This window comes from Peromyscus leucopus, chromosome 5 (assembly GCF_004664715.2).
Source record: "Peromyscus leucopus breed LL Stock chromosome 5, UCI_PerLeu_2.1, whole genome shotgun sequence".
NCBI classification, from domain to species: Eukaryota; Metazoa; Chordata; class Mammalia; order Rodentia; family Cricetidae; genus Peromyscus; species Peromyscus leucopus.
In genome coordinates, this window is record NC_051067.1 from 54,279,602 (window position 1) to 54,300,180 (window position 20,579).

At 45.9% G+C, this 20,579-nt stretch overlaps 1 protein-coding gene across 4 annotated transcripts in view; it reads left to right on the forward strand.

Moving 5' to 3' along the window:
* The first annotated feature begins 3,937 nt into the window (after positions 1-3,937).
* LOC114707953 (phosphofructokinase, platelet) overlaps positions 3,938-20,579 on the forward strand; it is a 65,469-nt gene continuing 48,827 nt past the window's right edge. The window contains exons 1-2 of one of the 4 annotated variants that reach the window (XM_028890905.2): positions 3,938-4,158; positions 18,197-18,270. In XM_028890905.2, coding sequence (XP_028746738.1) covers positions 4,044-4,158; positions 18,197-18,270 — 189 coding nt within the window. In that variant the 5' untranslated portion in view covers positions 3,938-4,043. The remainder of the gene's footprint in view (positions 4,159-18,196; positions 18,271-20,579) is intronic. The other 3 variants (XM_028890888.2, XM_037205950.1, XM_028890897.2) reach the window with 3 other exon arrangements.

The following is a 20,579-nucleotide window of genomic DNA, read 5'->3' on the forward strand; positions in this document are numbered from 1 at the left end:
GTTTCAGTGTATCATCGATCTGCTTCAAACTCTTGAGAAACATCCAAACATGTAACTTAAAGTTTAACAACTAAATAAGATACAGGGATCTAAAAGGGAGTGGGTAGGGAAGGCATGGGGTGAAGGAAAAAATTTCTTAACTAGCACATGGTTTCCTTTCTTACTAAACTTCCCCACATCTGAAGGAATAGGACAAGGACATGAGGAGGAGGGAAGGCATGATGCCAGGGAAGGCGCCTGTATGGCTTTGGCTACAGAGGAGTCAAAAGTCTACCAGATGGTTGGAAGAGGAGGAACCAGGCCAGCAGGGTGGAGGCACAGTTGGGTTCCTAGGAAGTCTGGCCCACTGGTGAGGGGGCAGAGCTGGGAGCCAAGGGGCTCTCCTTAGCAACCATAGCCTTTGAAAATGCTCGTGCTGTTTATCCATGTTTGATTTCTCTGAAACGAGGCACACAGGGCAAATCAAGTGAGGAGGACAAAGGATGGTGGCAAAGAGGAGGAGGTTTTGGAGTTCCACCCGATCCTGTTCCTGACTTCATTCTATCCTACATCGATTCTAACCTAAAATGATCCCTAAGTAAGAGAATGTGGTGGAAACAGAAGTGGAAGATTCCAAGGTTGGAAACTGATGTAAAAAGAAAGCCAGAAGTACCCCTAAATGTGGGAAGTATCTTTAATAACCCATAAAGAGCCACTGCCTGTGAAATGTAGTTGTCAGAGGCACAAGCAGAGCCACATGTTGAGAGAATACATCAGTTTCTGCCAGGTGTATGCCCATCTCTTTCCTCAGCTATGACCACTGTGACATTTATAAGTGGAGCGCCATTTCTCCTTCTTTCTGTGAGAGATAAAAGTGCTCATTTGTTTATTCACTTATTCATTCATTCAGCATGTGCTCATGGATTACCTGGACCCTGTTGGAGGGTCCAGGGCAGCAGTTATGGATAACAAAGTCCCTTTTGTTCATAGCACTTGGAGATGAGTGGGGGGAACCTGCCAAAACCCAAGGTCAGCAAGTGCAGTGAGCATGAGGTGTATGTGACTTGATAACTAGTCCTTTGGAAGAAACAGAGAGAGAGACATCTATGTTGAAGTCACAGTTTCCAAAAGGTCTATCCCGGAACACCTCACAATGAAGGTGACCTTGATTAAGGCCCCAAGTTAAGGAGGCAGGGTGTGGGAGAGGAGAGCTTTTGAGGTAGGAAAGATCAGGTACAGAGGTTGGGAAGCTGTTGTCTGGATGGACCTCAGGGAAGAGCAGGGACTGGCGGTCTTAGAAGATCAGTAACCAAGCCAGCCAAGGGGGCCATGGATGGGGCAGCTGGATGCATTCCAAATGGGAGGGAAAGCGTTCACTCTGAGTGACCAGGTGTCACTGGAGCAAGGACAAGGCCCTGAACTTATATTAACAAACAAAATAAAACAAACTTTTGCATGTGCATGTATGTGCATTTTCATATATGTGTGTGCGAAGGCTACCTCTATTGTGTCATTCTTTAGGATGTTCCCCACTTTGTTTTGAGACAGCCTCTCTGGCTTAAAGCTTACCCATTTGGCTAGGCCGGCTGGCCAGAAAGACCCAGGGATCTAGCTATTTCAGGCTCCCAGAGCTGGTATTACAAGCTTGTGCCATTATGCCCACCCCTTTACACGGTGCTGGGGCTGGAACTCAGGCCCTCGTGTCTGCAAAGCAAGCACTTTACTGAGCTGTCACTTTAACCTCGAAATTACATTTCAATCGATGCTTGTTGTTAATCTGTCTTGAAGATGCACAGCAGGATGGTAGAGGAAGGACAGAGTACAGGGACCCAAAAGGAAGCTGTTGTTGAGATTGGGGCAGCCCGTGTGGTAGCAAGGTGCTGAACACCCCAGAACACTCTAGGAGGATGTCCTCAGAAGTCAGGAGGACCTTAGATGTCAGGACTTTACAATTATCACCAAGGGCTTTGGCCTGTACACAGGAGATGAGGAAGCCTGAAGAAGGGTGTATGCACTGGGTATAAAGAAACATAAGCTTAGGCATGGTAGCCAATACCCAAAACGTGCAGAGAGGATGGTAGCAAGAGAAAGAAGCTGTCTCCTGAGGTGTAGCCAGTAGTCATGGGAACCCTTTGGGGGTCAAACATCTCTTTCACAGGGGTCACATATCAAAGATCCTGTATATCAGATATTTACATTATGATTTATAACAGTAGCAAAATTACAGTTATGAAGTAGGAACAAAAGTAGTTTTATGGTTGGGGGTCACCACAACCTGAGAAACTGTATTAAAGGGTCACAGCATCAGGAAGGTTGAGAGCCACTGTGTTAGAATGTTGTCTGCTCTAGAAAGGCATGTTTTAAAATTCCTGGAGCTTCACCTTGGGCCCTGAGCTGTTACAGAAACCTCTGTGGGCAGAGGTGCTCAGAGTCTGACATCCCTGGCCTCCAAAACAAACCTGCTGCCTCTGGAAGGTCAAAGGCATCCCACCCCATTTTCAAGGTACCCACCCAGTAGTATTCTCCTCTTCTCTTTTAGAATGATGCTCAGGAACAATCCATTACCAAGCCATTAGATTTGTTGCTGGTGAATTTAGTGCTCACCAAAATAATCTAGAGAACCTGTTAAAATATATATTTCCTGGCTGCTTCCCAGAAGTTGGAAGGTGGAGGGAGGGACCTGAAGATGGCCAAGTTCTTCTGCTGATTATGGGAGTTTAGGAATGCTCAATCAATTCTGAAAGGCAGAGATCAGAGCTTATCCATCCCCGTTTATAGCCGATTGTTTTTCCTCTAAATGTTTGATGCTTAGGGAGTGAGTTGGAAGATACAAATTTGTCTGCCTCCATCTTTTTTTCTAGGGTTGTCCAAAAAGTCAAAAGACAAAGTTACATTACTTGTATTGTCTTTGCTTAGTTTTGTTATTTTGTTTCTCATTTTTCTATGTATTCAACAAGTATCATTTGCATAGGAAGGAGGCTCAGTGCTGCCACCCCTTCTGAGGGTCATCCAGTTTGGCTGCTTATATATGTGGTCTTTTTCTTGGGGTGACTGCTGAAGGAACCTGCATGTCTTTGGAGATTAAGTCCCATGACAGCACAGAAATTAGCACGAAGTGGATCTCCAGAACAACTAGTAATCAACCACAGACTGGATATTCATATTTTAGCATTTGTAATTTCAAATAGAACCTCCAGGGTCCTGGCAAACAAAGCAAGAGCAGGGCTTTCATTGGATGGGAACTGTCTGTCTAGTCACACCTGTCAAACGTTTCTTGTTGCACCTTCTCGGGTTTCTTTTGGATTATTCAGAACCCAGGCCTACCTGCTGAGGATGTGTCTAAGAATGGCCTTCGGACATTCTTCTACACCCAATCCCTTCTCTACAGTCAGCGACACAACTTAATCTATTCGCACATTTTTTTTTTCTTTCTAATTTCGGAATGGAGGTGAAACCTTGGGAATCCTGCGGATTCTGGACCCTGAACAAAAAGGCTGGAGAGCCCTACTCTTCCGATTGTCAGGCCAGAAAAGAATCTGGCTGAAAGCAAGGCGCGTGCCTCTGCTTCTGCACAGATCTCCGGGCTTCCTCAACCGCCACCCTAACAGCTAGAGCACGTTGGGTGATGGGGCCACCACGAGCCTCGGCGCCCACGTGGTGGGCCTGCCCGCTCGGCGCCCACTTGCAGAATCATCCCCACAGCTGCGCTGCCATCCACTTATGGCTCCATACCGGGCGATGATCCCTTCATCCCTCTTTAGAGATGGCACCACACATCCGACTCCACCTCTCAGGGCTGGTGGCGCCACATCCCTAACACTACCGCGGTTCCACCCTATCCTCCTCGCCCACCCTGCAGCTTGTTGGAGTCCTAAACCCGACAGGCCCCGCCCTTGCGAGAGCCCCGCCCCCGCCCCCTCCCATTGGTGCTCGGGCGGGGCGTGGGCGGCTCCTGCGGGTTGCAGGCGGGGCAGCGGTTCCAAGGCTGGCGCGCGTGGGCCAAGTCTTCACTGCTTGCTGAGCACCGGAGCCGGAGCTGTCCGGCATTTCTCGACCTCCTGACCATGAAAAAAGCAGACGACCCCGCGATCTCCAGCACCTCCTTACCGAGGTACCTGGAGCACCTCTCTGGGGATGGCAAAGCCATCGGTGTCCTGACCAGCGGCGGGGATGCCCAAGGTGCGCTCCTACCGGCTCTCTAGCCTGCCTCCTGGTCCCGGGCTGGAGGGGAGGGCGACTGGAGAGGGCTGCAGAAGAGGATAACCGGGGTGGAATGACAGGGAGGAAGAGCTTGGGAGAAACGTTGAGTGATATGGATCTGGGAGAAAGGATGAGGAAAGAGTGAAAATGACGGGTGAGCTAAGGCGAACCGGTGGCCTAGAGCAGGAAGAGCCAGCCCTAAACTAGAAAGGACTAGGGTGTCTGAAAAGCGACCTTAGAGGGTGGAGCCCCATTGCCGGGTGAGGTGTAGAGGATGAGGGGTATGGTTGTAGGATCCTTCATTGGCAAGATGAATAATTTTTCCATCTCCAGGTTTATTGATTGAGGGGTCGTCTAGTGTCTGAGTCTATAAGATAGAGCCAGGCGTTCTTTCCTGAAATTAGGAACAGGGCGACTACTCGGATGCCAAGGCACTCGCCCCACCCCAATCCCTGGGCATCATAGAAAAAACATCGGGGTCCCCCGCAGCGCCTCCTGTCCAGTCCCGCCTCCCACGCAGCTCAGGCTGCATCCCTGCTGCTGCACTGCGGGAAGCGCGGCTGGGGGCGCGCAGGGGTCTCTCCGGGCGTGGCGTTGACGGTCAGGCAGCGCCTCGTGTTTTCACTAAGGGGATCATTTAAAAGGTTTTCTGTCGCCTTCTTGCTCGTGACAAAACTGAAAACTAAAATGGGTCACTAGGCCCTCCCCGCCAGTCTCCCCAGGACGGGAAAGACCAGGAAGCGAGGACTCCAGGACGTCACCGCACTCACTCAAGCACCGGCTGCAGTCTTCCCTTTTCTACCAATGGCGAGGTTGATTTTAGAGCTGAAGAGACCCGATTCCAGGATGTTTGGACTTGATAAACTAAGAGAATATTTAAACTGTAAAAGCGATGGGGGTGACCAATCACGCCTCCGGCCCTTCGCCCTGGGTACACGTGGGGGTACTAGGGTTCCCAGACAGGGGTGTTTCCAATGCTAATTCCTTCATTAGAATTAGAAGGTAGACGTACATTTCCATAGCTTACATGCTCTCCAAGCCTTGAGGTCTGCCGGCTGCAGACAGTTCCCGGAGCTTGGGTTTTGCTTTTGCTTTTCCGTTCTTTCCTCTGCCCTAGAGGAGTCCAAATGTCACGTTTTATTTTCCTTCGTTCTAACCCAGCCCAAGAAGGGAGGCTTAGGGTTGGAGCCCGGTGTCCTTGCCTTCCGCCCACCCTACGGATGACCTTCACTTCGCCCTTGAGCAGGGCGGGGCCGTCGCCGGTGCCGCAGGTTGGGGCTTAGGGCAACGCCCCGCCCGGCGTGGGAGCCTACGTGATGCTGGGCCCGTCGCCTCCGGTGTGCTTTAAGTCTCCTGTACCGGCTTAAATTAGTGTACTATCGGAGGCGCGTTGGGCTCACAGACACCGGAAACTGCGTCTGCCCAATGAGGGGTCCCCAGTGTTCTCCCCTCCCATTATCTTAAAGGCGCCAATGGCAACATCAGTCACCCTAGGCACTGCAACAGGCCCTCCTTCCTCCCCTGAAAGCAGTACTAGTATTTTAGTAAGGAGATCCTCAGTACGAACTACTTCAAGGAGGGCTAGTTTCCCAGAGAGAGAATGCAGTGATACACTGGAGGCTGTAAAAACAGCAAAGTGGAATGTGAGGTAACATCACCAGTTACCCAAATTTAAATGCCTGAAGATACCCATCTATGGGGCAGCCAGGAGCCTGTACTAAGACACCAAAATGGGGGGACTTTTAAAGTCTTGCATCCTTACACAGAACCGTACTAAGTAGGTTCTTAAAGTAGGAAGTATTTTGGTTCTTATCCTGAGCAGTCAGAGAAGAAATTACCACTACAGGAAGAGGCTTATGGCCAGCGGGGCTGCAAGCTGAGGTGGTAAAAGGTTTTATTTTAGAATTAACGTCCTGGATCAGTTAGAAAACCAATATTGGTGGCTTATCCTTTTGAAATCCCTTTCCAAAAATATTTCCTGAAATATTTAGCCTGGGTGCAACTATGTGCGATTTTAGGGTATTTGGTCAAAACTCCATTTTCTTTTCTGCTTATCTTGTGTCGGCCACAGGTGAGAAGTGGGGAATCTGATTTTTAAATTCATCTGCTGTCTCTTCAGTGGAAAAAAGATATTTTCAGAACCAAAATTACGTTTGAACATCGCTGGGTTAGTGTAGTATCAGGTCCATGGGAAATGGCTGCTCTCAGCTTCATAAGGGGCATCCACTCTGTCTTGTCATACCTGAGCTGTTGCTTGGGAAGAAAGTCAACGCCAGTTGTATGGGTACTCTGCCTAGTTTTTCTTAGAACTTGTGTAAACAGTCATGTTTTGTTGTCATGCTATATTGGACCTGTGTGAGGGGGTGCATGTATTTTTTTTTTTTCCTGGAAAATTCTCTGAAGATGCTCAGAGAACCTGGACTTAGCAGTGTTACTCCTAGAAAGTGGTTATTGTACCCTATTCTTTTACTATTTTGTCTTGATTTCATTAGTACCTGATTTTTACTTGAGAGATGGGTTGGTTCATAGCCAGAGGTTCATAGCCAAATCTTACCGATGGAATAATAGTGTAGTTTTTTTTTTTTTTTTTTTTTTTTGGTTTTTTCGAGACAGGGTTTCTCTGTGTAGCTTTGTGCCTTTCCTCACTTGGTAGCCCAGACTGGCCTCGAACTCACAGAGATCCGCCTGGCTCTGCCTCCCGAGTGCTGGGATTAAAGGCGTGCGCCACCACACCCGGCTCAATAGTGTAGTTTTATGCTGAAATGGCCATATTTAGTACAGTACATATTCTATACATCTTATGGCAAAGTCTTGCAATTCTCATCTCTATGCCTAATGACATGACTTCAAGATACTGAGCTCTTCATTTTGGAGGTGGGAAAAAAGACTCACAAGAGATAAGTAACTTAGGCAAGGCCATGAGGCTTATACCCAGTGGTAACAAGATTTAAATGATGCTTTATGAAATCTCATCCCCAAATTCTTCTTACTGAACCTTGTCTTCATGGCATCTTTCTCTGTAAGACTGGTTGAGTTATTGCTCAAAACTGAATGGAGCCCAGCTCTCTCAAAAGTATATAGAGTCTCTTTGGGCAACTTTGTTAGCAGAGGAGGTAAACATCTTTTTTTTTTTTTTTTTTTTTTTTTACAGTAATAGTAACAGCAAGGTTGCTTAAGCCGTGTAGCATAACACTCAATACAAAGGCAGCAAGGCTTTCTTTTTCTAAAGGAATTTATATTGTATCATTATAAGATAAAACTGAAAAGTCGCCATTAATTTCACTGTAGCCTAAAATGAACTCCACATTGCTAGACAGGCAAGTTTACTATGACTAAGTACCCACCTTCAAGCAGTATTGCATTCCGTACAAAAATGATTAATGATTTTAGATACACTGGGGCAGGTTGCTGAGATGGCTCAGTGGGTAGACATGCTTTTTACCACGTCCGGGGAGTTCGATACCTGAGTCCCCCATGGTGGAAGGAGAAAACTGACTCCTGCAAATTGTCCTCTGACTTCCTTGTGTGCACCATGGCCCATTCACACCCCTCCCCATATACACAAATAAATAACTACATTAATATAATAATTAAAACAATTAGATTGTGGCCTCTGTAGGTCTGGTGTATGGTGGCATTCAGACTAGTCAGAATCCATGGTACGTGTTTAGGATAGGCTCAGTTGTTTTATTGTCTGTGGAGACATCAACATTAATACAATATTTACAAAACCCCTGCTTAGATTCTATAGGACTCTCTCCAGGCTCTGTGGAAATACTAGCTGTTAAAGACTGCTTGTTATGTGGTAGGCTGAATTTACTCTGGATGTCAAGTTACCCCCATCTGATGCATGAGCTTAAGATGAACTGGTTTTCTGAAGTTCACAGAACTGAGTGTCAGGGCCAAGACTTGTGGCTGTAGATTGGATGCAGATACAATGTGCTGTTGACAGAGTTCCCATTGGAACTATGGCCACACCATCTGGCATGGCTAGCAGCAAGCATTGTGATATTTGTTGACTGTCTTCCACCTACAATCACCAGTGAAAATGACAGGGAGTAAATGTGACTTGTCTTGGGTGAATTAAACCCTCACTAATCAAAATTACCCCTTCAGCCTTTGAGCAATAGGTACCAACTACTAGTAATTGTAAAGAACTTTAAAATTAGAATTAGAAGCCGGAGGTGCCCACAGACCTGACCCAAGTGCTGATTTGGTTCCTCTATTTTATACATTCACTCTGCCTTTTGTATTTATGGATTTCACATTTGCAAATGCCGTCAAACATGGCTTCAACATAAATTTCTAAACATAGCTATGACTGTTTCATTATCATTACCCCCTAATCAATATAGCATAGTAACCATTTGCTTTCTATTTGCATTGTACTAGCTGTGATAAATTAAAGCAGAGATGCTTTAGGAGAATGTGCAAATTTGTATAAGAACTTTTGTGGTTTTTATAGATGTACTTCGAGTCCTTGGATTGATTTCTGACAGGATCCAAGAATCAATTCCCGGGGTGGGGGTGGGGGGAGAGCAAGTCTACATTCATTGAACACCCAGATGAGAGCCCTGGTTGGGCCCCTTCATTACCCATAGCTGTGCTTGTATGGGATACCAGTATATGCAAAAAAGACTTTGTGAACAATAGACGTGTGAGTTTACACAGCTCCAGGGTATGTGTGCACGTGTGCGTGTGCGCGAGCAAAGCACACAAGCGCATGTGCTTACTATCTTAAGACTCTGCCTATCTGCTTTTTTGAGTGCATCTTTCTAGGTTAAAATAATTATTTGAGCAAAAATATAGGGCAAGTCTATCACAGAGTAGGGGCTTTGTATGACAGTGTAATATCTCTTTGTTTATTTTCTTGATGCTGGGGATCAAACCAGAGCTTTGTATATGCCAGGTAAGTGGTCTACAACTGAGTTGCTTCCCAAGCCCCAGTGCATCATTTTCTGAGGGCAGGTATTTTGTGTGACATGTATTCCTATGACCTTTGGAAGCTATTTTGTTGCCTTTCCAGAATAAGTAAGTAAATAAGATGAAAACCTGAGGCATGTTTTCCTCTGGTTACAGTGAACTCAAAGCTTTTGGTTGTGAAGAAGGCTTTTATTCAGGAAATCTGAAGCTGTTTAAGATCTGATCTATTGATTTGCTGTCAAAAGCCATGAGAATTAGAAATACGAAGATAAGGTCACCACATGTTGGAGACAGATGTCAGAATACAAAACTGCATTCATTTGCCATTACAGTCACCACCCGACGTTGAGTGCTCAGGGATGAAGAGCAGGCGGCTGTACTCCGCAGAAAGCTGAGTCATTTCTTCAGTGTTGTACACTCTTCAACAAGCTTTGGCTAGTCTTGGATTTCTATTTGTTGCCAAGTCCCTCTGTGGAGGCTGGATTCTTCCTCACAACCGGGCTTTGCCACCTTGTATTTTGTTTGGAATTACAGTAATGTGCCTGTCTAGATGGATGAAGCTTTAAAACTTAGCAGAACAGTCTCCCTAGCCTCAGACTTATCTATAGGCCCTGTCTTCTATCTACTAGAATGGCAACAGGGGTTTCTTCCTTGTTTGCAAAGTGAAGGAGTCAGAATGTCCCATCTCTGCCTTTTTCTTTCCTTTCCCTGTATTCCTTACCCCTACCCTGTATCCCTCCCCCCTTATCTCCTAACATAGTCAGGCAAAAGTAGGACCCAGAGCCAAAGAGGAAGGGTTGGACTGCTCTGGGCTTCTAACAGCACTGCCTCGGAGGACCCATGCACTATCTTGTCCACCCTCACTGTGCTTACAGCCACCGGAAAGATACTGTGAAGATGCCTATGTTCATAGAGTAGATCTGCCAAAGGCTGGAAATGTGTACTTGGAGTTCCCTAATATTCCCTCCATCCCCAGGTGGGTTAGGACCACACAAGATTCAGGAATCAATGGGGCTATTGTTTGTAAATCCAGGTTCCCAAGAGGCTTCCCTAATACATCAGCCCAGTGACCCTATGTCACTGTTTTCTCTGCTTGGTCAGCATTTGGACTGAGAGGCTTCCATAACATAGGGTCCATTATCTAAAATTGTGACCCAATTACAAGTTTTCTGATTAGAAACAATTGAAAGGGGTGGGCACATGTAGTCTCCCCAGTCATTCCGTCTGGTATTTTTCAAATCTGGATAACTTTTATTCAGATTGTTTATGCTCTTTTATGACCATTTCACCCAGGAACAGGTTGTGGAATGTGTAAAGCCTTAGGTAGAACCATGGAATCCTCTATATCACTGTTACGACATGAACCAATGGACTGTGTATCTCACAGGCTGCGGGCACCTAAGAAGGATCCTGTACTAGGAGAGGGATGGGGTGTGAGCTACTTTTCTATAGAGGCCTACAGAACCTTGAAATGCCTGGAAGGAGTCAGCAGGAAGCAGCCCAAGGCCAGGGAGCCAGAGCCCTCATGGGGGATGGGAGGAAGTAGTCTTGGGTAGGTACTAGTCAGCACAGCCTATATGTAGACTTTGGATTTACCTTAGGTGAACTGGGAAGCCATGCTGAGGTTACAGGCTGCCTCTGATAAAGGTTGTTTTGTAGAATGGAGAGGCAGAGAACTGGAGTTTAGTGACTCAGAAGAAATAGGAGCAAGTCACAGATGGGGGCTTGAGGAGGTGGGGCAGGTCATGTGACCGACTGGATGCTGCTGTGGCCGCAGCCGAGGAAGGAACAGAAGGGCTTTGGAGCAGGTGGAGGCACAAGATAGACAAGAACTCATCTGCTGAAACAGTAAGGACAATATATGAAAAAGGTAGGTGTAGGAAGGCTTGTGAGAATATATTCTTTCCAATGGTGCTTATAACAGCAACAAATAAATAGGGAGAAAAAATAAGTCAGTGAAAAATTATCCATAGGAAGTAGGTCCTGGTCTAGAACGTTCACCAGTGTTTAATAAGGACCTAGTTATGTAGCAGGCTGTGTATAGTATTTCACACGTTAATGAGTAGATTTTAAGAGCATCTCTTTAAGATGTCCATTAAGAATAAGGTTTGCATTCATTGGTGGCTTGCATTTTACAGGTAATTATTGATATAGTAGCCACATTAATGAAAGTAACCGTAAGAGGTGAAATAATTATATGTGTAATCAGGATTTTACAACATAACTATTGTATTGGTTATACAATACTTTCTTTTCTGAATTAAAACTGGAATCTGTATGTACTGCCATTATAACACACTTAAATTTGGGCAAGACACACGTGACCAGAAGCTACCCTGGTGGACAGTATGGTCAGAGAGCCACAATGGTGTGTCATTACCTTTATTTAAAAGATTCTACTTACAGTTGGGGCATCTGTTCCTCAAGGAAAAGGAGAGACTGTGAAAAATGGAGATGTGAGGGTTGCTGCAAACTGCTCTGACATGACGCCATGATGTGGCTGTTGTGCACGTGCCTATGGCACCAGCGGTGACCTGCACAAGACCTGCCCAAGAGGGGGCCCATCGGTATTCCATCCTCGATGGGAGTGTGGCTCATGAGACCCCCAACTCGCAGAGGGGTTATAGGCAATGAAAGTGTGCACGGGGGGTAGGGAGGAATCATATTCCTCAGTGATACAGCCACTTGACCTTACTCAAGTACCCATCCATCTATGTTCATGCAGAGATCTCTAATTAAATTTATCGCACAATACACAAAGACATGAAAAGTAGGAAAAGGCACTTGGGAAGAATAGATTTGGTGAGAGAGGGAAGACAAGAGTATAATGGGTGAGGAACTTTGATTTAAGGAAAACATACATATATACATACATACATGCACACACACATGAAACTCTACATGCTTGTATGGAAGCTATGAGTATAAGCAGGGATCAGGTGACAGTGGTCTCGGGTGTTTGCTGTGGTCACTGGGACTCTTCATACTCTCTGAACCCTCTGGCTTCAGGGCCTGTAGTATTTTCCAGCTGTCTGTTTGGCTAACTTTTTCCGCCTCAGTTTCTTTCTTCTTCCGCCTCTCACAAAGCAAAGCTCTTGGTTAACCACTATAGTGCTTCCTGAATCCTCCACATCCAGTCTCCTGTACCTCTCTGCTTGACAGTTTTCTTCTTAGTGGTAGTTCGTTCTAATGTGATCATTACTAATTTATTTATCCTGTGTGTGTGTGTGTGTGTGTGTGTGTGTGTGTGTATCTTTCTTTCTTTGTGTAGGCATTCATGTGTGGGCACTCTTGCTTGGGTGGAAACCTGTGGAGGACAAGGATGGACATCAGCGATCTTATCCAATCAGTTCTCCACTCTATTTTCTAAGACACTCTTATTTCATATGAACCTGGAGCTCACTGTTGCAGCTAGACCGGCTAACCCACAAGTGCCCCCCTCCTTCCCAGGCTCTGTCTGTTTTCATGGGCCCCTCCTCTCAGCATTGGCTTTGCATAGGCATCCATCCTTTATCCACTGAGCCATCTTCTCAGCCCTTCATTCCTTCGTTTACTCCTGTGGCAGGCCACATTCAGGGTCTCCCGATGGTCCTCCACTAGCTGAATTCCCAGATCCTGTCGGTGGGCACCATTGGTACTTACGATACTGCTCTTTGCCCTCTCCTGGCTGCACTAAGCTCCAGAGGGCCACAGTCCCCTGCTGTTACATCAGCAAAGTCTCCCAACAGCCCCTGGCAGAGAGTAGACACTCAATCCACATATACGGGATGTATGTGATGGCTAGGCAGATGAAGACATACTTAGAGATTTATCTGAACTCTTCTGATGTTGACTCTTGGACCTGGGTCCAGGGTGGCTCCCAGCTTGATAACTATGAGGGAGCCAGGCTTTGCCTGGGTTCTGTCCCTCTATCCACACCCCTTCCCTATCAACATCATTACAGACAAAGCTTAATGAATAACTACAGTAGCAAGAATAATATAGGGCATGTTTCGTCTTTTAAAAAGACCTTTTCTGTTTTCTTTCTGTATATGTGTTTCTTTACATGAATGAATGCCACGTGTGTGTCCTGCAGAGGCCAGGGGAGGGTGGAGGATTCCCGGAGCTAGAATTAGAGGTGGTTGTGAGGCACATTACATGGGTGCTGAGGACTAAACTCAGATCTTCTGGAAAAGCGATACTCGTTCTTCACCACTGTGCCGTCTCTCCAGCCGCTCGCATCCATTTCTTTGACAAACTAGTAGCCCCCTTGAGCCGCTTGACTTTCTTTTTCCCAGAGGAAGTCAGCTGTGGAAACTAGTAAGAGAGTGACTGTATATACTGTGGAACAGAAATGTGCTGTCAAAAGACTGAGCTAGGAGGTGGGTGCACTCTTCAGATCTCAAAAAACGGTGGAAGGATGAACCCAAGTAATAACAGGATTTTATTAGACAGAATGTTTTTCTCATTCTTAATTAATTTTATTAGTTGGTATCTAATATCTGTACTACTTTATGGTACATGGGTTTGTTGCTAGGCACCCGTAGATCATGTGCAGCAATCGAATGAGGGTGATTAGCTCTTTCGTCTAAGTATCTTTCCAGTGACTGACAGTTTAAGTGTTGCCAGAGTAGAATTTCAAAGCCAGCCTTTGCAACAGTGAGGTTTGCCTCACAGCAGCTGGAAAATAAAAGATTTACCTGATGTTTCCTTGCATGGCCTTTGGATGAGAGACTCTGGCCTCAAAGCAGAGAGCTCGCTGCCCTTTCGCCTCCACTGTCCATTAGTGAGAAGCTGTCCGCGCCATGGCCGTCCTTCCCCTTGCATCTCCGGCCCGTCACACATTTCCCACCTACCAGCATCCTTGTCTCCATGTTAAATTAGTTCCAGCCCTGTGAGATTGTACCTGTTACTGGAGTCGTTCGGGTCAGTGCCTGGCTCTGGCAGGCCTGACAAACCAGCCTCTGCCACCAGCCCTCACTATGTCAACGAAACATGCAAAGTAATAGTGGAAAGCAGAAAAGGGGGAAATATTCAGAGTGATCACACACCCGAGAAGAGAAACAAAGACGTTCCTAGACCACCCCACCTCACCCCAAGTCTACCTTCCAGGTCCTGAAACCTCCCAGGTTTGGGTTAATTTGAAGACAAGAGGTATGCATAACTAGCGTGGTCATGCCCACCAGTGACTTTCCACTGTTTAGGCTACAGTCTGTCCGGCAAGGTGTTTATTTTATTTTACTTTATTTCATTTTTAAAGATTTTTTTGAGACAGGGTTTCCCTGTTGTCCTGGAAATGGTTTTGTAGACCAGGCTAGGCCTGAACTCACAAAAATCCACCTGCCTGCCTCTGCTTCCCACTGTTGAGTCCAAGAACAAGGGTGAGACTCTGTAGGACACAGCAGTTGAGTGCCTTGCCAAGTATTCTAAGGGGTGGGGTCTTACATGGTTGTTGCCTTACATGTAATTATGAACTAAAGTCAATGATACGGGATTCTTTAGCTATTATGCCAAAGGGGACTACTCAAATTAAGTCTTTAGCTTCCAAAATATTAAAGGTGTGTCCCACCAAGCCCAGCTCCTTGCAAGGTGTTCTGACAGTTTAGCAGAACTATATGCACCTTCTTTTGAGAGAAAGCTCCACTCTGGCTGCTGCCGAGCTCCAACCTTTTTTTCTCCCAGCATGAGACTCCTGGGGAAATTCCAGTTCCTTGGGGTCCATTGTTTCAATAGTCTGACAGACAAAGGGAGGGACACCAATGTCTCCTTAGATTATCTTTATCCCTGTTCCAAACCTTCTGGGAGGACCCAGCTGAGATTTAGATTTCTTTCCAAACACTAAGATTATTGCTTCGTAGGAAGATGACATTTCCTCCGTGGAAACACCCAAGAAGATTGTTTTGAGTCCCAGACTATAAAACCTAAACAAACGAGTGAATGAACACTATGCTGTAACTGTTCTGGGAAAAACAGTAGGTTGCGTGTGAGTGGACACTCTTGAATCTACTCTTTGTCCCAAATGACCAGGTGGCCAAGGACAAGGACAGCTCTAAGCAAAATGACGAAACAGATGTTCACCCGGGAGACTATAAACACTGAATTGTAAGGATGCATGTCTACATATTAGCTTCTTTGTTTCCTCCTTGATCCTCGTTCACCTCTTCCAGAACTTCCTGGGGTTCATCTCACTCTGCATTCCTTCAAAAGCATTTTGCATTCATTTCAAAAGCAGAGCCTAAAACCTGCATAGCTGTTAGATAGGAATCTGGCCCCTGTTGGCAGTCTTTAGAAACTTGCCTTGTTAAAGCACAGGGGAGGCCTAAGTCGCAGCTTCTCATTTAATTCTGTTAGCCCTGCTGGTCAGTACCCTTCAGAGCCCCAGCTTTCTCCTGCCCCCTGAGAGGCATCCGGACTTTTGCAGGCTTTCCTAGGAGATTTCAGTCCCTGCCAGAGCACTTGTACTGTTTGGGGAGTAAAGTAATGCCTTTAGAGGGTTGGATCCCTAGGGTTTAACTTCTTAAGACTGGTTTGCAAGTGGATGAAAGCCTTCAGGACTTAGGGCGGTGCCTCTTAAAGCATTCTCAGCATGGGAGAAATGCAAACTCTCTGGCTATCCCTGGAAGCTCCTGAGGCAGCCTACAGCCTATATAGCCCCAGTCTTAGGAGCCCACCTTGGGCCTGGGGTCAACTGCTGGAGTGCAACCACACCTCTTTCCTGGTGAGGTAGAGGTCATCAGCATAATCTCCGCAGTGTGAAGTGGTTTCAGGTTTCTTTCTATTTATCCCTGGAGTCTAGCCTGGTTCCTGTCACCCTCTCTACCACACTCAGCTCTCTCCTTTTCTTATCACTCTCGGCTTTCAGCACCCCATTCCTTCTGCCTCTTCTTTTACACACACATTTTTGAACCCCCAAGGTTGTTCATGAGATAATGTTTCTGCCAAAAAAAACTTGTGGAAATGAGATCTTAAGACAGGAGAGGAGCAAAAGGGTCCAGGGCATCGTTCCTTGGGGGTGCTGCATCAACTCGTTTCCCAGGGTTTGTACAGTTCAGGTACCTACCTAGTGGTTGTTTAAGTGATTACAGCTGGGGCCCAAAGCCCCATAAGCACAGCCATTCTGCTGGAACCATGGAGTGCTGCTTTCATCCATGCAGCTAAAATGTAAGGGCCAACACACAGCTCACCCTTCCCTTGGAGAGATGCCTGCGTCATTACCACATAGCTGTGAATACAGAGGGGCAGGCAGCTCTGTCTGGCAGGGAAAGGGGGAGACTGGAGACGCAGAACTAGGAAGTTAAAGAAAGCCTGCTGGGGGGAAGCGTATGAGTGGGGATGGTGTTGAAGTTCTAGCAGATGTCACAGGGATGTCTCACTGTCACCAACTAGCAGGAGAGTCCTCAGGGTACGGCCAGGTGTGCTCACTCTCCCCCAGGCCAGTTTTGTTTTCCTTCCCATAGATCCCTTCAGAGGAGGAGCTTGGCATATGTATTCATGCCTTAGCAAAAACAGTCCTTCTCTTGGCAGAAAACTCTTCAAACATTGTTGAGTCCAAGAACAAGGGTGAGACTCTGTAGGACACAGCAGTTGAGTGCCTTACCAAGTATTCTAAGGGGTGGGGTCTTACATGGTTGTTGCCTTACATGTAATTGTGAGCTAAAGTCAACGATACGGGATTCTTTAGCTATTATGCCAAAGGGGACTACTCAAATTAAGTCTTTAGCTTCCAAAATATGTTTTCAGTGTTGAGAATATGGGTTTATGTGATAAAGGCATGTGTATACTATTTGCAGAAGTGAAAATGAGGAAAATGTGTGCATATTTGTGTGGGCATGCACCTATTTCTGTGGAGGCCAGAGGTCGAGTGCCTTCCTTAATTGTTCTCCACCCTGTTTTTGAGACAGGGCCTGTTATTGAATCTGGAACTCATTGACTTGGACAGGATAGCTAGCCCTCAAGTTACAGTAATCCTCCTGTCTGCCCCTCTTCAGGAATACAAGGACATGACCATGGTTGGCTTTTTAGGTGGGAGGCAGGGATCAGAACTCAGGTTCCCATGCTTGTGCAGCAAGCACTTTATGGATGGAACCATTGCCCTAGCTCCCATTTTACTTATTTAAGGATGTCACCTGTCATCCTTCTGTATTGCAGCATGCCTACTTTTGATATTTGTTTCCCCAAATTTCAAGGTACAAGATGGGAGATTTGGAGAGAATGGCAGCCCGGGAGGAACTTGGCTGAAAGTCCAGTCGTTCTTCATTCTGAGGCTGAGGACCACATCCTCTCTGTCCTTCCTCCTTGTCCTCCCTTCTTCTGCTGGGCCTTAGATCCTGAGCTAAGATGGTACAAGATTCTTCAACTCTTATGCCACCGGCAGGCTAAGAAAGCATGCTTTCGGGCTTCCAGAAATGTTATCTCAGTGGAATGTAAACTTGAACTTCTGGCCTTGCATTCTAAAACATTGCACACTGCTGCTCTTACTAGAAGTGTGGAAAATGTCCCCGGTCTATCTTGATGATGTATGGAGATTCCTAGCAGGCTGGCTTGTTTTACCTTCTCTCTTCTAACAAAAATGCCATGATTGGTTTAAGACCATTGCCTATTTTTTTTAATCACACTGATAGGTAGGGATGAAATAACTATTCAACTTCTCCTCAAGCCACAGACTCATTGCCCCCTTCACTATTAATTCCTTTGAATTTGGCTATCAACACCTGCCCTCTGTTTTCTTGAGTGATTGTCTGGAGTTGCCTAAACTTTTGTATTGCAGAGCACGCATCTGCCATCCCAACACTCAGGAGGCTAAGGAGCTGGAAGCTCTACTCAGCCTCAAGCTTGACTCCTCAAAAGGAAAATCTACAGCAGGTTGAGCAGTGGTATTCTGAACTGAAAATAGCCTAGGCTCTTTCATAATGTGAACCCATCTTTAGATGAACCCTAGTGTGGTGGGTACCCTGACTCCCAATTGTTTTTTATATTCACTGTACTCATCCTTGAGGTATGTGCCATAGTCATGTCTCATGAGGAAACAGAAGCACAGGCAGTTATGCTGTTGACACAGGTCTTGGTGGACGAGCGTCAAGCTCTCTATTGACAACTGCTCCTGTTCCTTCCACAGGTATGAACGCTGCGGTCCGTGCTGTGGTGCGCATGGGAATATACGTGGGGGCCAAAGTGTTCTTTATATATGAGGTCAGTGCTTGCTTCCCATTTGTGCTTTCTCTGACTCAGGAATTCGGACTGCCCACTGGCTCAGAGCCCTGAGCTCACAGGTCTCTCTCCTGCTGACTGCCCTGGCTGAGTGCCAGAAGTGAGGGAGAAAATGAGATAAGACAGAACAAAAGTCAGGCTGGTATCAACTTCCTGGTCTTGATTACTGGGTTAATGATCCTGGATGTGTTAACTGTGTGAGCTGATGTCAAAGAATAGTACGAGAAATGGACAGACAGCCACTTGGAGCTTTCCGTCCTTAAGCGGATGCTGAAGCCACTTCCTGGTGTCTGCTCATGTCTTAACTTCACAGTGAAGAATCTGTGGGTTAAATGGAATTTTATTAGTGAGTGCACAAATAAAAATGATGTCATGAGCTTGCCTGGAAATGGATGCAACTGGAAATCATCACATTAAATAAATAAGCTAGACTCGTGAGAGAAAGAGCGAGAGCGAGAGCGAGAGCGAGAGCGAGAGCGAGAGAGCGAGAGAGAGAGAGAGAGAGAGAGAGAGAGAGAGAGAGAGAGAGAGAGAGAGAGAGAACTAGAAGGGAAAGGAGACTGACAGGAAGAAAACATCTAAAGGGGTAGAGGAGGGAGGGCAAAGAAGGTGATAAAATGCCTGTGACTTGAGGACAGAGGGGAGATGTTGGGAGGGCGAGAGCAAGAGGGGGCAAGAGAACGGGAGGGAGAGGAGGGGAATGAATGAGGAGAAACATGGGTGAAAATGCCATAATGAAATCCACTATCTCCTGTACTAATTACACTGAAACTAGGTAACAATGCCTAAGTTAACTGGAACTGCTCTTTATCTCTTGTGTTGAGGTCCTGGCAGCTTAGGAAATATGTAGTATGTGAAGAAGGAACCAGTATATACTGAGCCACTTTATTTTATGAAGTACGAGGGAAATCATTTTGTTTTTAAATTCATAAAATGTAGCTAAAAATGGAAAAGAATTGGTTTCTAAATGATCACTTTAGGGCTGAGAAGATGGCTCTTGGGGTAAGAACTTTCTATAGAAGCATCAGGACCCAACTGTGAATCCACAGAAGCCTTGTAGAAGCCACTGTGGCCATAACCATCTGTAATTCCATTAGTCCTATGACACGGTTGGAGGCAGAGACAGGGGAATGGCCCTAGAATCTGGGGTTTCGGGGTAATGTCACATCAAACTGATGTGTAAGATTCTTATGTCCCTGGCCTATTCACGTTATTCCCCATTTCTTTTCTTAATTTCTTTCTTTCTTTCTTTTTTTTTTTTCCCCCGAGATAGGATTTCTCTGTGTAGCTTTGTACCTTTCCTGGAACTCACTCTTTAGTCCAGGCTGGCCTCGAACTCACAGAGATCCACCTAGCTCTGCCTCCCGAGTGCTGGGATTAAAGGCGTGCGCCACCACCGCCCAGCTATTCCCCATTTCTTAAAAACTACTTCCAGGTCTACATTGATATTTAAAATGCTGTGTTTTGAGTCAATACTTTGATCTGTAGATAACGGCACCAATCAGTTAAATGTCATGACCATTGTGATGGATACCTCTGGCTGAAGAAGCATTTTCTGAAAGCCCTCTGACCCTAACTCTCAACCCCAACCACCCCAGAGATGACTACATCAGATCCTTGCAGACAGGTGTCTGAATGCTGCTAGCTGGTTGTCTTAGGGTTTCTATTGCTGTGAAGAGATACCATGATCAAGGCAACTCTTCAAGGAAATGTTTTCATTTAATGTCTTCAAGGAAAAACATTTAATTAGGGTGGCTTACATTTTCAGGGTTTCAGTCCATTTTCATCATGGTGGGGAGCATGGCGGTGTGCAGGCAGAAATGGTGCTGGCTATGTCTTGATATGTAGGCAACAGGAAGTAGACTGTGACACTGGGCAGTATCTTGAGTACTCAAAGCCCACCTCCACAGTGACACACTCACTTCAACAAGGCCACCCCTACTTCAACTAGTGCCATTTACGGTCAAACTACCATACCGGTATTTACTAAAACATCTTTCTTTTTGTGAAATGGTTGCACCTGTATTCCTTTGCTCATGTATTTATCATTTGCTTGGGAAAGGTTTTCCTGATTCTTGTGTTTTAATTTGCTTTTCGAAATCTGTGGTTGTGTGATATTTCTTTATTACATTTGGGCAGTTTGAAAACCATGGTTCTAACCTTTAGTCCGTTCAGACCATTTTAACATTTACTATTTGGAGCATGTGAAGGTCAAATTCTCCTTGTGAATTTCCATGCCTGGGTTCTTATCCTGACTGCTGCCATGCCTGGCTCTGCTCTGTGAGGTGTAA